Source organism: Nyctereutes procyonoides, unplaced genomic scaffold (assembly GCF_905146905.1).
Source record: "Nyctereutes procyonoides isolate TBG_1078 unplaced genomic scaffold, NYPRO_anot_genome, whole genome shotgun sequence".
In the NCBI taxonomy this organism is placed as follows: domain Eukaryota; kingdom Metazoa; phylum Chordata; class Mammalia; order Carnivora; family Canidae; genus Nyctereutes; species Nyctereutes procyonoides.
Window position 1 is genome coordinate 15,468,528 of NW_026575155.1, and position 15,875 is coordinate 15,484,402.

At 58.8% G+C, this 15,875-nt stretch overlaps 1 protein-coding gene across 7 annotated transcripts in view; it reads left to right on the plus strand.

Annotated features, from left to right (window-relative positions):
• Window positions 1-15,875, plus strand: part of PDE9A (phosphodiesterase 9A) — an 87,356-nt gene that overhangs the window by 54,540 nt on the left and 16,941 nt on the right. For 6 of the 7 annotated variants that reach the window (XM_055313762.1, XM_055313760.1, XM_055313763.1 and 3 more), the window contains 4 exons: window positions 1,777-1,831; window positions 2,926-2,996; window positions 9,459-9,543; window positions 14,994-15,075. In XM_055313762.1, coding sequence (XP_055169737.1) covers window positions 1,777-1,831; window positions 2,926-2,996; window positions 9,459-9,543; window positions 14,994-15,075 — 293 coding nt within the window. Of the gene's footprint in view, window positions 1-750; window positions 1,656-1,776; window positions 1,832-2,925; window positions 2,997-9,458; window positions 9,544-14,993; window positions 15,076-15,875 lie in introns of those variants that run through there. The other variant, XM_055313765.1, reaches the window with a different exon arrangement.

Consider the following 15,875-nt stretch of genomic DNA (forward strand, 5'->3'; position numbering starts at 1 on the left):
CTTGGTCTATGCTTCCTAGGCATCTGAAAAGAGTATGTGTTCTGCTGTTGTTAGGGGGAGTGGTCTGTTGATTGTTTGATGGACTTCTCAACGTATGTCAAGTCTTTAAGATCATTAGCTCTCAAAGGTTATGTGATACATTATTTCTCCTAAGATTCAGAATGAGTGATCTAAAATCCTGCTGAGTTCACCAAGGAGGACCGTGAAACTTTCTCACTGGTGGCTCTTGTCAGTGGAGTCACTGTTTCTCTTCTCTGGTATGGGTGCAGGTCCCCTTGAAGGACAGGGCCTTGGATTGGATCAGCCAGCAGCTCCACAACGGGCTCTGTGATAGATTTACTCTTATACTTTCAGGAGATACAAGCCATCATTTTCCTTCTTCTCACCCAGTCCTCAGATGCTAAAGCCAGAGAGAACATTGAGTCATCACTGGTCCATTTGGCAAGTGAAAGGATGAGAGTCTCAAGAAGCTTATTTAGAAGGATTGGTTTTTAAATATGCTTCATGAAATTAACATATGTTCATTATGAAAATGTGTTAGATGTAGAGAAACTAAAAAATGTGTATATGATCTTACAACCAAAAAATAATTACTGTCATTATTCTGGAGTGCATCTTCCCAATGTCTTCATAAATAAGATCACGCTGTTATTACGGTTTTACAATCTCTGTCTTTTTTTTTTACTTTAACAAAAAACATGAATATTTTCCAAAATATTATTTCTGATTGCAGAATATATTTCCACAGGCCAAATACACAATCATTTATTTAAGGTCACTTAGGCTGTTGCAGCTTTCACCAGGTTAAATAACACCCTGACCAACATCTTCTATGTGCATGCACACGTTCCTTCCTAGAAATTGAGGCACTAGATCAGAATGTGGGAACATTTTTTTTTTTTTTTTTTTTGCCCTTGAGCCCTATCGCCAAACTGGATAACTGAGATTTCTTGTTTGTTTGGGCAGGTTTGGTTTGGTTTGGTTTGGTTTTCGTTTGTTTGAGTTTTCACAGAGGGCTAGGCACACAGCCAGCAGAGATTACGTGACTCAGGAGTAAGTCCTGTGTAGGTTCTCCAGGTTTTGGGGTGTGAACTAACAGCCACCTGGAGCCAGAGCAAGCTCTCTCCCTTCCCAGGAGCAGGGAGTGCTGTAAAGAACAGTGCCGTGAGCGTCTGTACCTTCCTATGAGGCCTCTGGCACCAGGCCCAGTCAGAAAACAGGAAAACTGGCAGGTTATATTCAGCCTGGGACCTGAACCTTGTGAAGCCACCACCCAGCCCAGGTTGACGTGCCAGGCCACAAAGAGACAAACGGGCTCACCCCAGCCTGCTTCCTCTCTCCGGGACCTGCCATGAGAACATTGTGTTTTACATGTGAAATATGCCTTGAACTCGCCTTGTCCTAGTAATTACCCCCATAAAATAGAGCAGGGCACTAAGTGAAAACTTCCCGTATTTAGAGACCCAGTCCTGCCTGCTTTTTATGGCTGGTGCAGACTACGGGAGGACCAGAGTCGGGTCACTCTGCAGAGAGACCACTGAGAGACGGGTTGGTGGGAGCAGGCCAGGAAGGAAAGAGCCTCTGAAGGCGGACAGGAAGCTCCGGGCCCTGGCGAGGCCTTGGCGTGCTGATGGTGGGCCAGAGCGTCCCTCCAGGTAACCCGGGCCGCTCCTTGCTGCCCCGTGGGTGCCACCTGCCCACAACATTCCAATTCGGGCCACGGTGATCCGCAGACTTTTCCCCTACTGCATCTGTCTTTCTTTTTTTGGCTTATAGAGAAAGAAGAATTAATCCAGAGCCTGCTGACCCAGGTGGCAGAGCAGTTCTCAAGGTACAGAATCTTCTAGACACATAGTCCCAGGAGGGGTGCATCTCTGTGCGCGGCCATGGTGGGCCCTTGCTGGGAGGCCGTGTTGACTGGCAGGCTTGGCACATCACTCACCTGGAGGAGCGGCCTTCCAGGTGGAGTCTTTTCATGGCTTCAGTAACTAAGCCAGTTCTGACGGGGTCCGGGAAGCACTCACCTTCTACACGGCGAGTGGGCACTTTTTAGCGGGGGAGCTTGTATCACCCAGATTTTTTTCTCCACTCGCTCTTCTGGGACTCAGATTCAATCTATGAGAATTGACACCATTTTTTCAATGGGCTTTAATTTTTATTTATTTATGATAGTCACAGAGAGAGAGAGAGAGAGAGAGAGAAAGAGAGAGAGAACAAGAGATAGAGACACAGGCAGAGAGAGAAGCAGGCTCCACGCACCAGGAGGCTGACGTGGGATTCGATCCCGGGTCTCCAGGATCGCGCCCTGGGCCAAAGGCAGGCGCCAAACCGCTGCGCCACCCAGGGATCCCTTCAATGGGCTTTAGAAGAAGTATTGCCGTGGAGATCATGTGTAGACGTGGGGTTTCTTGCTGTTACGAGTTATCCTGCCAGTTCCAAAGTAATGAATTGTACTGTGGCATCTCACTGCCCCGGGGCAGATGGGTGACCCACCCTTAAAGCTCAGGAGTGGCCGCAGTGAAGGGACTAGAGCCCGGAGAGGGCACACTGGGGCCCCTGCAGGGTCTGTGCCCAACAGGGCAGGGTGCCAGGACTGGGCCGTCCCTGTGGTGAGCGGAGGCCCCAGGGCGGCCACCGAGAGCAGGTGCTCAGCGCCCAGGGGTGGGGAGGTAAACACACCCGCCAGCATGGTGCTGCTGTGCCTTCTATGGAAAATAGACCCTGGAGATCATTGGAGGCCGTGAGCTCCTTAAAAGCAACACCTGGCGTCTGTGCCCCCCACAGGGGTGAGCCCACGGAGGGTGGGGTGCGGAGGGTGAGCCCACCGGGAGGCCTCGCCCAGGGCAGGGGTGTCATAGAGGTTTGCCAAGCCCACTGCACCTTGAGAATTTTAAGAGTCACGACGACTTTTTTTCCCATGCCTAGAGCATTTAAAATCAACGAACTGAAAGCCGAAGTCGCAAATCACCTGGCCGTGCTAGAGAAGCGAGTCGAATGTGAGTGAGTTTTCCATTTCCTTCTCGCTTGTCTTTTAACTCCTGTTTAAATGAACCGCTTCGCCTGGTGGTGGGTGGCGAGGGGAGCGAGGGGAGGCTGGAGGGAAGCGTGAATGTCTTCTCTTTGTGAAATGCTTGGAAATGACCTTGGATGCTGACGGAGGCGCCAACAGCGAGCATGTTTTACTGTGAGAGTCGCTTGGTGACAGGTGACAGGTCAGGAGACCGCCGCGGCTCGGGCCACCGCACCTGCTCGGTAGGAGCACGTGGAAGCCTTGGGTGCAGGAGCCCCCACCCCCAGACCAGCCCCCTTGGGAGAGGAACTTGTGCTGAACATCTTCGTGTTTCTTTTCCCATAAACGAGGCAATCGCAGGCACTCGGTGTCTTCACGATTGGTTTCGGAACACGCCTGCCGAATCATCGGCTCGTTCCCAGTCTCCACCAAGGCAACTGGAAAAACTTCCAGCAAGGCCGGGAGAGTCAGTTCAGGTCTCAGGGGCCAAACAGCTAAAACTGGGAGGGGGACAGCCTTAGTGTCTCACCCTCTGTGTCCTCGTCCGTAAAATAAGGAGCAACGCTCGAATTCTCACGCCTCGTGATTCCCCATCCGACTCACACATCTTTGTCAATGCCGAGGCAAAGGGCAGCGAATTTATTAAGCTCAGGGATGACGAGACGAAATCCAAACCCGAGGCCGGCAGAGCCATGGCATCCCCAGATGCCTCCTGGCTGATTCGTATTCACAGGACGTACTGAATGTCGCCTCCCATATCTTGTACGAATTGCCTGGATTTTTTTTTTCAAGAAGAATATTCAGGATCATGCAAAAACCCCCATTCACCTTAATAACTGGAAGCATGACTTACATAGTCCTACTTCTCAGTAGGCTGACATTTAGAAAACCCATTTGATATTCCGTCTTCAAAACCGATTTATTTTCCCCAGTGATGATGAAGAAGCCAGAAAGAGATTAAGTGACCTGCTCAAGCTCATCCAGCAAATTGGAAAAGTAAAGACTGGGACCAGCACTTGAGGTCCGGGTGGCACCGCTCCAGCTGTGCAGGACCCTGGGCGCCTGGGAGGGCATGGTAGGAGGCCCACATGTGGTGGCTGTGGCTGCATTCAGCAGACAAGGAGCTTCTTCCTAAGGGATTTTGGGGAGCCCCCAGGGGGCTGGGAAGTCTCGGGAGCAGGGCTTGCTCACTGGCTATGCAGCAGGAGCAAGGTCCCAAATCCCATGGAAAGCCGACACCTTGAAGATACCGTACCTGAGCCCCAGGTGCCCGCTGTCTCCCCAGCACCCAGAGCTCTGTGCTCGGGCCCCCCAGCCCCCATGCTGTGGACATTGGCTGCTCCTCTTAAACTGGCCACAGACCCAAAGTCTGGATGGAGCAGGACCATGTACCCACACCCTGGCTGCAGGGGAGGGTGGTAGTTGCCCGTGGCGGTCGTGACGGAGTACCACAAACTGGAGGGGTATAAAGTAACAGAAGAGGATTGTCTCGCAGCACTAGAGGCCAGAAGTCCCAGACCAGGAGGTCGGGGCGCAGGGGGATGGGGGGCAGGTCCTCTGGAGGCTATGAGGGAGCATCTGCTCCTGCATCTTCCAGCTGCCGGTGGCTCAGCATCCTTGGCTTGTGGCCACATCCCCCGGACCACCCCATCCTCACACGGCCCCTCCTCGCGTCTCCATGTCTCCAGACCCCTCTGCCTGTCTCCTGGAAGGACCGTCTCATCCGGAGAGCCATAATCTGTTGTATCCAGAGGAACCTTGCTCTAAGTAAGGTCACACTCACGGGTTCTGGGGGTCGGGATGTGAGCATATCCTTTTGGGGGACACAAGTCAACCCACCATAGAGCATGTTTGCAGTGGAAGCAAGCTCAGCTTCCCACCAAACCCCATAAAGTTGGGGATTGTCCAGACGCCGTGGGAAGGGGTTCGGCGAAAGGACACAAAGGGCATTTGCTGCTGATTCCCCATCTCCATTACAGAAGCGCAGAGGCGCCCAGACGCACCCGGGGGCGGCAGGTGGCCGCCGGCCCAGCGCGCCGGCTTCTCCCCACCCCGCTTCTCCCCCAGAAGCCAGCCCCGGCTCCTGCGGCCACTTGCAAACAGGAGAGTCCAAGAGGCCATTAATGAATTTTCGAAACTCCTCCCGAATGTTGTGGGACCTCAGCTGGCGAGGCTCCCAGCATCCGGCCACCGAGACGCTGCTCAGCGCAGGGGGGTTTTGATTTTGCCTTCGGGCGCTGTGTGCACTGAGGACTGCGGGGCCAGGCGCCCATGACCTTCTCCCCTGCCAGGGCCCGCCCCGAATCCTCCCAAGCTCGCTCGCTCCTCGGAGGGACGGCATCTCCCTGCACGCCCACGTGCACATCACAGGTCACGCGAACACACGCGGGTCACCTGGAGAGTGCATTAGGCCCCTCCCCCAGGGCGCAGGTTCGGCCGCCTCCGCTGGGATCAGCTTGTTACTAACTGTGCTGGCCTCTGGCATCGGACACCCAGGCACAGCAGGAATTGGATCGGTGGGGCGTCCCACAGCCGGCATCCCCACCTCCTGGCTGCCCCGTCCTCGCGGGAGCACACCCACCAGGACTTGCGCATGATTCCGACAGGCTCTCGGCCATCCACCAGGCTTCCAGCCACCCCTCCCCAGTCTCCAAGGCCCCTGCACCCCAGCACAGAGGGGCAGGCTGCCTCACCTGAGCCGAGCCCCAGCGGCGCGAGCACCAAAAAACCGCCCCAACACAGCAGTTCCTTAACCCCGAACGTGTGAGTGTCCAGGACACAGCAGGGACCTCGGATGGGGAAGCGAAGTCCAGAGGCCTGGACTCTCACACACACACTCACATGCATGCGCACACATTACACTCGCAGGCTCGCACACGTAAGCGCGTGTGTGAACATGCAGAGACATGGGCATGCAGCTGCTTGCACATGTGTAAACACATACATGAAGATGTAGAGGCAGGCACACACATACGTGCACACCTCCCAGGCATGCGGGTGTAAGCACAGTGACACATGCACGTACGCGCGCACCCTTGCTTTAGCTGGTACACGTGTCCTTGAGTTCCAGGAGGTGCGGCTAACCTGGCCGTCTGTACCCCACATTACGCTGGCTTGACTTGTTTTGAGTGGAATTGTTTGTTTTGTTTTGTTTTTCTAACCTTCTCAAACCTAATTCTTCTGAATCAGATATAAGCATCTGAATTTCTCTTAATTCACTTTAGCAGCTTTCCTTCCTTCTTACGTAAGCCGTTTTCCTTCATTAAAGGGAGTCTGAGGTCCTGCTTAGGTTAGAAATGATGTCATGGGCACGGGACACCCAGGTCCTCAGCCGCCTCCCAGCTGGAGATGAAACCCCAGGTTGGGGGGAGGGACTCCCTCCCTTGTTTGTGGGACGTGGCCGTGGCGCCAGGCGCCCTGCTCCCGCGCCCAGGCCTGGACCAGAACCGAAAGGCCGGGACAGCCGGCCGGCGGGGCAGGGTTCAATGCCAGGACACACAAACAATCCGGGAGACTCGAGGCCGAAACCCAAGCTTTCCTCTGTGCCGCTCGGGACGTGTGGTTTATGCACATGCTTTGCCGAAGCCCTTGGAGGAAGTGTTGAGGTTGTGCACTAGCCATGAGGGACTTGGACCAACTCCCTTAGCTCCGCCGCTAAAGGGGGGTCTTGGCGGCTGAGGCGGCCTCTCGGGAGAGCCCTGCGAGCCGGTGGGCAGGACGAGGGCAGAGCGGCCTCCCTGGCTGCGCTGTGGCCTCTGCCCCCTGAGGCCCCTTCCCCAGAGCTGGCGCCCCTCCTCGAGAATCATCCCCAGAGGTTCTCCTTCGGGGTGACTTGCAGAGCCCTCCCACGCCCCCACGACTCCTGAAGTCCTGGAGGGGACCCCCCAGACTCGCGGGGGGTGCTCCTCGTGGGTGGTCTCCAGCAGCCCTCCAGCGCTCTAGTTCGGGGTTCTGCTCTGCGCCCACCTGTTTAAAGCTTGCGGGTGGACGGTAGGGACCTGACACTCAGCCTCACTCGGGGCCGTTGCCGGGGTCTATGCAGGACTTCCCCGGGGTGGGCCCCCGCTCCTGGGCCGGACCCTCTCCCTCCTGGGGGACGGGGGGCAGAGCGGGGCTGGCGCAGGCCAAAGGCGAGCCGTGGAACCTTCCGGAGGCGGCCTGGACAGGACGGGAGCGGCGGCCACGGGTGTGCGGTGCTCTGCCTCCTGCCCCCGGGCTCCCCCGCCTCGGGCCCGCCTCTAATCCTGTGACCTGCTTTTTCTCTCCACTGATTAATGCGCAACTTTGCGTCTTGTTACTCGCTATCAATTTCCTTGGCAACCAGGCTCTTCAGAAGCGTAGTCGTCATAGACCCTGAATCCCTGGGATTCGAGCTAGCGATATTGTACTGTGTCGCCCAAAAGGCTTACTTTGAACGTCAACCCCAGTAGCCGGCCTGGAAATCTGACCTACGTGAACCAATATCGAATAATCGAACATGACGCCCCCACCGCAAGCCGTGAGCCAGCAGCCGGCTGCTAACCCGGGGCGTGTCCTTAAGGTCCTGATAACGGTAAAAAAGCCACTGAGGAAACCCGGCAAGCAGCAGGATCCCCATTTTGTCTTTTTAAAACCCCGGATGGACAGACGGCTGTTTGGCGTGCACGGAGGGCGGGGCGGTGGGAGAGAAACACCTGGAAAGATCCACACCGGTATGTACGGAATAAATGGGTTGTTCTCTGGGCCGCTGGGACCACAGATAAATTTTAAAACATTCTTCTTTGAGGAGTTCTGTGTCTCCTCCATTGTCTACAACGATCAGATGCATTCGGGAGAAACGATGTTTAAAACGCAGTAAAGGCAACCGTGGACTTTGGCCGCCAGGACGCGGCCACCCTGTTTGGACTCTACGCTGCGTGTCTCTTGGCTTTGGGGATCAAAGTCTATCCCACGTATCCGGACTCCTCCAGGGCCGCCCACTTTCCGGACGTTTCTGCCGTTCGCGTGTCAACAAGGCTGAGCTCCTTCCCAGGGACGCGGCCCCTGCCCTGCGCTGAGGACAGAGGACAGCGTCCCCGCGGCCGACAGCCGCCTGCGGTGTGGCCCGGGCTCGGCGCCCCGGGAGGTCCAGACGCAAATCAGACGGGGTGCGAGCCGCTGCGCTCTTCTCGGAGGAGGACCCGTGGCTTCCAGCCGCCTCCTAATGGGGTCTGCGAGGCAAGGAAGCGCGGAGAGCGCGTCGCCCCCAAAGGAGGCTGTGGGCTCTTGGAGAGGGAGCAGGCGTCCCCGACATCAGATTCCCTGCGCTGCTGCACCTGGCTGGTCCCAGCCCCTTGCACCGACGGCCCCACACTCCAGTCCCGTGTCCTGGTGGAGGGGCCCCTGCACAACATCCCCCGCGGGGGCCCAGAAGCGAGTCGCCAGGACCACATCAGAGCTATCAGACCCTCCAGATTCCCATCACTTTGGGCAGAAAGAAGCAGTCTCTTCACGGAGCCCCGTCCCTGCCTGGGCCCTGACCCTGGAGATGCTTACAGACCTGCCCTGGGGGCTCAGGGTTCAGGCAGGCACCTGCCGGGTGTTCCTCTCTCCCGACACTTGCCGTGGGAGGGGACTGTTTTTCCTTGAGAAAGCAAGTGTTCACGTTGTATTTTTAGGTATTCAGGCCATACTTGAGGGAAAGAGGAATAGAGGAGCATCGTGGGTAGCATCTCTTTGCATAAAAATTGAGGTGTGGTTCTGGAGCATCAACAACAACAAAAAAACCCGACTCTAACCTAAAAGCTTTTCCAAAGCCACTTGCTTCGTGGCCCTATTTCTCAGGCTCCGTGTGCACCTGCCAGAGTGAACGCCTTGAAGGTGAACACTCGCTGGGAGGCATGAGCTCCGGTGCGTTTTTTGGTCAACAGTAGCGTCTGGGGCTGCAGGAAGGTGAGCAAGCCCGGGCTCTGCTCCCCGTTGACCTGGCCAGTTTGCGTCTCCCCGAAGTCCACAGCTTCTCCTGGTTAGGTGCTCCAGCGGGACCTTAACATTTTGAAGGGTTTATATTAACGTGAGTTCGTCGTTGCCAGAAAGGCTGGGGTTTTGCCCACTGAGCTTCTCGTGTTTTAACACACGGCGGCCACACTTCCTCCTTTTCTTCCTGGGATAAGAGATTTCTTTGTCCTCTGTCCTCCGCCGGTGCTTAGGGGCCTGGAGAGAGAGAGCGGGAAGTGGGTACAGGAAGCCTCAGCAGTGTGGGGAGGGAAGCAGGGGCTCGGCCCTGCAGAAACCGCACGGAGGGGTGCGGTGCTGCGTCCGGGCCCAGGACATGCCGCGGCCCTCGTCCCTGAGCCGCGAGCAGCCCTCCGCAGCGGGCACCGTGGCCGGAGCCAGAGCCAGGTTTTCTCGCAGGGCCACCCCTGGTGACCAGCCTGGAGAGGGCTTCTGCATGTTTCCATGGTAACCCCCTTGTTTCTCTTTGTCCCAGTGGAAGGCCTGAAAGTGGTGGAGATTGAGAAATGCAAGAGTGACATCAAGAAGATGCGAGAGGAGCTGGCGGCCAGGAGCAGCAGGTAAGGCTGGGCCTGGGAAGAGCTCCCCCAGACATGGGCCCCGGGAGGGGGCTCTGGGCTCTGTTTTGGGACCCAGCCCTGGCTGGGGGGAGCACGGCACGGAGGCAGCCTGGCCCCAGGATGGGATGTGCTTGTCAACGACACGGCCTTCCTAGCATAAGAGGGAGTGTCCGGTAGGTAGAGGCGAGGAGGATGGCTTCATGTCACGGGGGAACAATCCTCTTGCAGATCGAAGTGTTAGGATCAACTTATCCAGCTTGAGAGAAGTTGGCATCGATGCGTAAAGAAGGGGCCCCATAAGAGGGAAAGGGCTTTGGCTTGTGGTGTCCGGAGGCCGAGCTCCTGCGTGGACGTCCCCACAGCACGGAGCAGCAGGTCACGGGAGAGATGCCACAGGCCTCTGGCCATCTCGATGCCGAGATCACTTACTGTGCAGAACGAGGGGTGCTCCTCAGGGGAGCCGAAATCAGGGAAAAACACGGGGGGCTTCGTTATGTGTCCCCCTCCCCCCCAAAAGCAAGTGCTTGTACGAGCAGGCCCCTCCACCGGAACGGTGGTCACAGCACGCATTCGGGTTGACGGCGGAGAGGATGAGGGAGGAGCATGTGCATCGAGCGCTTGCAGGGGGAGGGGCTGACACCTGCTGCTGGCCGGATTCCCACCCCACCCCCAACCCACCGCTACCCACCCAGGAGGACCCACGGGACAATGTGGCCTCCTCCCTCCCAGGACGGGGCACCACCAGGCACCACTGAGGACCCAGCCGGGCCTCAGTGGGGTGTGCTGGGGACCAGGAACCTAGGAAGAGCCCTGCGCACGCCCTGCAGGTGGTCTCTGAAAGCTCACCTGCCAGCGAGATCATCCCCTGACTTAAAGCGTTGAGGGCAAGCAGCTCGGGGTGGGGGGGGAGGCTGGCTGCACCTGCAGGAGGTGAGGGGGGGAGCTGTGGAGCTGCCCCTGCTGGGCTCGGAGGGCAGCCTGATTAGTAGGGCCTTACAGGGACCGCGCCACGTTTATGTCACACCCACTTGGCACCTGACGTGGATCTGGGGATGTCTCATCCCATTTGACTTGAGGACATCGGGGTGAAGGGGTCTGTCGCAGAAAACTGGGAGTGAGTAGTTCACCCCGGACATCCCCTGAGTGAGAGGCTCTTTAGGGGCTGGAGGCAGAGTCGCTCGCGGGACCAGGGAAGAGCCCTGGGGTTGGCTGGGGCAGGCGGCTGGCAAGGAGGTCAGGCTGTGGTCACAGAGGCACCCCCGGGTGCCTCCCTCCTGTGGCCAGTCCCCATGCCCGAGTACGAGGAGCCAGTGAGCCAGGCCCGGCGCTTAGCCCGAGCCCGTGGCCGGGGGCCGCCCATGGCCGCTGCTCTGAGGGCCTGGTGGCCCTGTGCCCGGGAGCCGCCCTCTCCCCCAGGGCCCGGGGTGGGCGGACCCCTGGGTGGAGGATGGGCCTCCAGCCCCGCCAGCGTGACCGGCCTCCTCGGGCAGCTTCGGGGCAGGGGCTCCAACTGGAGCTTGTCTTCAGCCTGAGACAAAAGGCTCCGTGCACAGGCCTCAGTTCCCCCATCTGCACAATGGGCCGAAGGGGTGTCTCTGGGGCGGGATGGTGCCCCCAAAGTCCCCTCCCGCCTCTGTGGGCATCACCTCTGTCAGAAACGTGCTGCGCCCACAGAGCCCACGGAGCACCTGCGGGAGGCATTTTTAGAAAGCGGCCTTTGGTCCCTCCTCAGATGGCCAAGTCCTGCCGCCCGCCCAGAGCAGCGGGGGGCGGGGGTGAGTCGCAGGCCCTGCCCTGGCCGGTCCCCACCCGGCGGCGTCCCAGGCTCCCTGCGGCTCCCCCGTGGAAGGGGGCGTGTGCCGTCCCTGCTGCCCCCGCTCGGGCCACAGACGGAGAGAATTCACTTGGTCCAGGTCGTACCGGTTTCCCGCCGCCGCCCCAACAGCACCAGGTTCCGGGCGCCTGAACCACCACCACCGTGTTCCGTCTCGGTTCTGACGGCCAGAGGTCAGAGGCCACGCTGTCCACAAGGCCACGCTCCCCCCAATGGCTCCAGGGAGGATCTATCATCCCAGCCTCGCTCCGAAGCTTCTGGAGGTTGTCGGCAGGCCCTGGGGCTCCCGGCCGGCCCCTGCACGACTACAGCCCCCGGCTTCACGCGGCCCGCTCCCCGTGAAGCCTCACCCCGTTGAAGATGCCCAACGTCCGCCTTTAAAAGGACACCAGTCCTCTTGGATGCGGGCCCACGCCCCCGCAGGAGGGCCACATCTGAAGTAACGACGCCCGTGATGACCCTGTTTCCAAAGGTCCCAGGGGCTAGGACTCCCCTTCTCACCTTTGGGGGGCATAAGTCGAACAGCCCACGTGGAGGACGCACCCAATTTTAGAGCTCACGGGGAGAGGCCCACCCGGCGAGCCGAGCGGCGACGCGTGACCCGCGGGCGCCCACCTGGCCGCGTGGGCTGAGCCGAGGCGCCCGGGCTCCGCCGAGGACTGGGGGGCCCTTCCTTGCTGCCCAGAAAGTACATTTTTAGAGCTCACAATGCCATGATCCAAAGCGAAGACTTCCCGGTGCCCTAACTGCTTGCAGAGGCGATATTCTCAGCAGACGGTTTTCACAGCATCCCACGTAGGTGAGAGACGGGTAAATGTGACTCTTCTTCAGTCAAAACCAGAGTGGGGTAAAAATCTCGAACGTTGCTGATACATTTGGGAGAAAGAAACCTGGCGGCCTGGGCTCAAGTCTAACCCACAGCCACGCCGGCCACCCTGGAGCCTGGTGCAGGAGCCCGGCAGCCCTTCCGTGACCCCCACAAACAGCCCTTTGCTTCGCTTTACGCAGAAGTGAACTCCGACGGCCAAGGATACACCGCGTGCGCGCCCCAACACAGACGTGTTGTCTGGAGGGGTCCACCAGAGTCGTTTCGGCGTCCCTGGCCCACGGGGACACACGGGCACCCCTGGCAGCCCCATCGAGCCGCTGGGTGGTGCTGAGCCTCTCCGGGAGGACGCACGGAACCAGGGTGGCAGCCCCGTACCCACCCGGAAGGCCGACGAGCCTGAAGTCCTGCCCCACGTGGGCCCCCACGCGAGACCAACCCGCGGGGCCTCCCGGTGGTGGGAGCAGCAGCCGAGGGGGGGTCACAGGCAGCCTCCCAGCGCCCCCCGAACAGGCTGCGCTCCTCTGAGACACACGCCTGGGGGTTCTCCGCCCGCCCTCCTACTCCCCCCGGGGCCGGGCCTCGCTGGGCGCACTGGGAGCTGGCCACCGTCCCCGGCGGGGAGGGCTCGGGGTCTGTGGTCTCCACGTTCATCCCAAATGGCCTTGTCCACCGGATGAGCCACAGGGAAGGGGGGGCTGGGAGCCCAGGAAATGAAAGCAAACATAAGCCCCAAATAGAATGAAAAGAAAAGGAGCCGTGCCAGCTGCTCTGTCGCTGGAAGATGCCGTTCCCGTGGCAACGGGGCACAGAGGGAGCTGTCAGGGCCGCCCGGCCCAGGTGAGGGGTTGGGGGTGCTGGTGAGGGTCGCAGGGCACCCGGCGGACGCCCCGGACCCTGGGATTCCAGCAGGCGAACCGTCTAGCTTTGTGCCCACATCCCTGGGCAATGCGCACGGCTCTCCACGCGGCAGGGTGGGTGTGGGTGTCTGCAGGGGAGGGGCTGAGCGCAGGGAGGGGGCGAGGGCGACCGTGGGGTCTCCTCCCTCAAGCGCACGTCACTGCTCGCGAACGTGCGGGGCGCGACTCCTCCTTTACAGGGCGGCAGTCGGGGTCACCCGGCTGGTCCCCGTCTGCGGCGCGCGTTGGTCGCCGTTTTGCTGGACCCGCGTTAAAAATCCCCCACCCCGCCCACGGAGCCCTGCGGCACCGCGTTGAGGGGAGGGAGAGCGGGACCCCGAAGGCTAAGCGGGAGGCTCCTTTTCTCAGGAAGGAAACAGACTTGGTATTACTCCGAGTTTGCCAGCGGCCTAGCCCCTGCCCGGGGAAAACCTCCAGACGGGCCGGATGCCGGGGCGCCCCTGACCTGAGATCTGGACACCAAGCTGCCCGGAGTGCTGCTGGGTGTGGAGCCCTCCTTCTGGAAAGAAGCTCTGTGCTGCGGCCTTTCTTCGCTTGCAACACTGTGAGCAACAAACGAATCAAAATCTGGACCAACATCCAGCTGCTGTGCTTTCCCGGGAGCCCACGGTCCACGCTCACCTCAACCCACCCGATGCCTTCTTTTCTCCTCGAACCTTGGTAGATTTTTCTCGGTCCGTGCGGCGTGCAGCGCATCTTTCCCCCCTTTCCCCTGAAGCCTCCTTACTCCGCGTGACACTCATCATCATCTTACAACGATCGGCCGTCCCGTTGATACCACAATGGTTTAGAGTATGTCCCGTCCTGCAACACTTAGGCGGCTTCTGGTTCGACGTGTTCTGATAACAGCAGATGACGCTGCAGCAAATGGACCGATTTGCTCGCATCTAATTCTTTTCTTGAAATAAACATATTCTTGAAATGTGTAGACGCCACAGGCTTAGAGGATATGGATTTCTCCTTGGCTCCCGGGAGATGGGACTTGACCCGCAAAGTTGGTAACGTGTGAGGACAGGGAGCTCGTCCACTTCCGGGGAGGTAGGGTCCCATGTGCATCAGCTCCCCGCATGCCGCCAGGTCAGCACCCCCCGCACCCCCGGATGCTGGAAGGCGCGTTCCCTCCAAAGCACCCCTGGCGCCGTTGGTTCTGTCCTTATGGGGCAATTACTTGAGACTAACAAGGGAAGGAAAACAGAGTCAGGAGTCAGGTAGCAACGTTCATCCCTCAAAGGTAGGTACCGGGGGAAACTGGAAAGGTCCTAGGAGTCGGCGGTGGGAGCCTGGATCAGCCACCCCGGGAGCACCGCCGAGGGACGTGCCTTGTACTGAAGCTGCAGGCGGGAGCGTTCGCCGTATGCTAGGTTGGGGCGGGGGGGTGAGTAGCAAAAGAGTAAGTTTGGTACAATTCCATTTTTATCCAAAAAAAAAAAAAAAAAAAAAGCACAAGACACTGTCCCTGGGTGTCCGCGCCTAGGAACGTTCTGGAAGGATACCCCACACTTAACAGAAGGTATTTCCAGGGTGTGAGATTGAAAGAAGTAGGTAACGTGGGGGCTTGCTTTCTTCTTCTTTAACTTTGCCCACTTCCTTCTTGTTTGAATTTTTTTTTTTTTAGCAGTGTTTTACTTGCGTCCTGGAAAGGTTTTTAGGAATGAGAGCCCCACCGTCACCATCACAGGCGCAGGCAGGGTCCCTGGGGGTGAGCAATGAGAGGTCACCGGCTTGACGACTTATTCTCCCGTAACAAATAAGAGAGGTGGCCGTGGGGCGCTTGGTTTGGGCGTCTGGGGTGCTGCTCGGAGGAGGGGCCCCCGCGGGCACCACGTCCGACACGGCCGCACCAGAACTAATCTTGACTGTTCCCCTTCAGGACCAGCTGTCCCTGCAAGTACAGTTTTGTGGATAACAACAGGAGGTTGACGCCTCGGCGTGATGTCCCCACGTATCCCAAGGTACGAGCGAGTTCTGGCCGGCGGGGGTGGGGGCGGGGAGAGCAGGGCGTGTGCCCCCAGCCCAGCCGACGTCCAGAATGAAAGGTGTCCGTCGTCCACTGCAGTTGCTTATAGGAAACCAAACAGGGGAGCCTGGGTGAGCGTCCGACTCTCGATCTCAGCTCAGGTCTGGATCTCAGGGATTGAGCCCCGCGTGGGGCCCTGCGCTCAGCTCGGAATCTGCTTGAGACTCTCTCCCTCCGCTCCTCGTCCTGCTCTCTCGCTCTCTCTAAAATAATAATAATAATAATAATAATAATAATAAGTAAATATAAAACCAAACAAACCAAAAGACCCCGGGGAAGATGACCTCTCATCCCGGAGCACCGTGCGGGTCTTACATGTGGGAACACAGCCCATGTCCTGTGACACTTTGACCATCCCCCTCATCCACACACACCCCCATCCACACCCCGACTTTGACCGTCCCCCCATCCACACACCTGCTTTGACCGTCCCCCATCCACACCCCAACTTTGACCGTTCCCCATCCACACCCCGACTTTGTCTCCCCATCCACACCCCAACTTTGACCATCCCCCCATCCACACCCCAACTTTGACCGTTCCCCTCCACCCCGACTTGACGTCCCCACACCCCCACTTTGACCGTCCCCCCGTCCACACCCCCACTTTGACCGTCCCCCCGTCCACACCCCAGCAAGCTGCGCCACGTTAGCCTGGGCCCAAGACAGAAGCGCCGAGAGCTCTGGGCCGGTGTGGGCCTTCAGGCCAGGTTACTTCTCCTCCCTTGACTTCGCT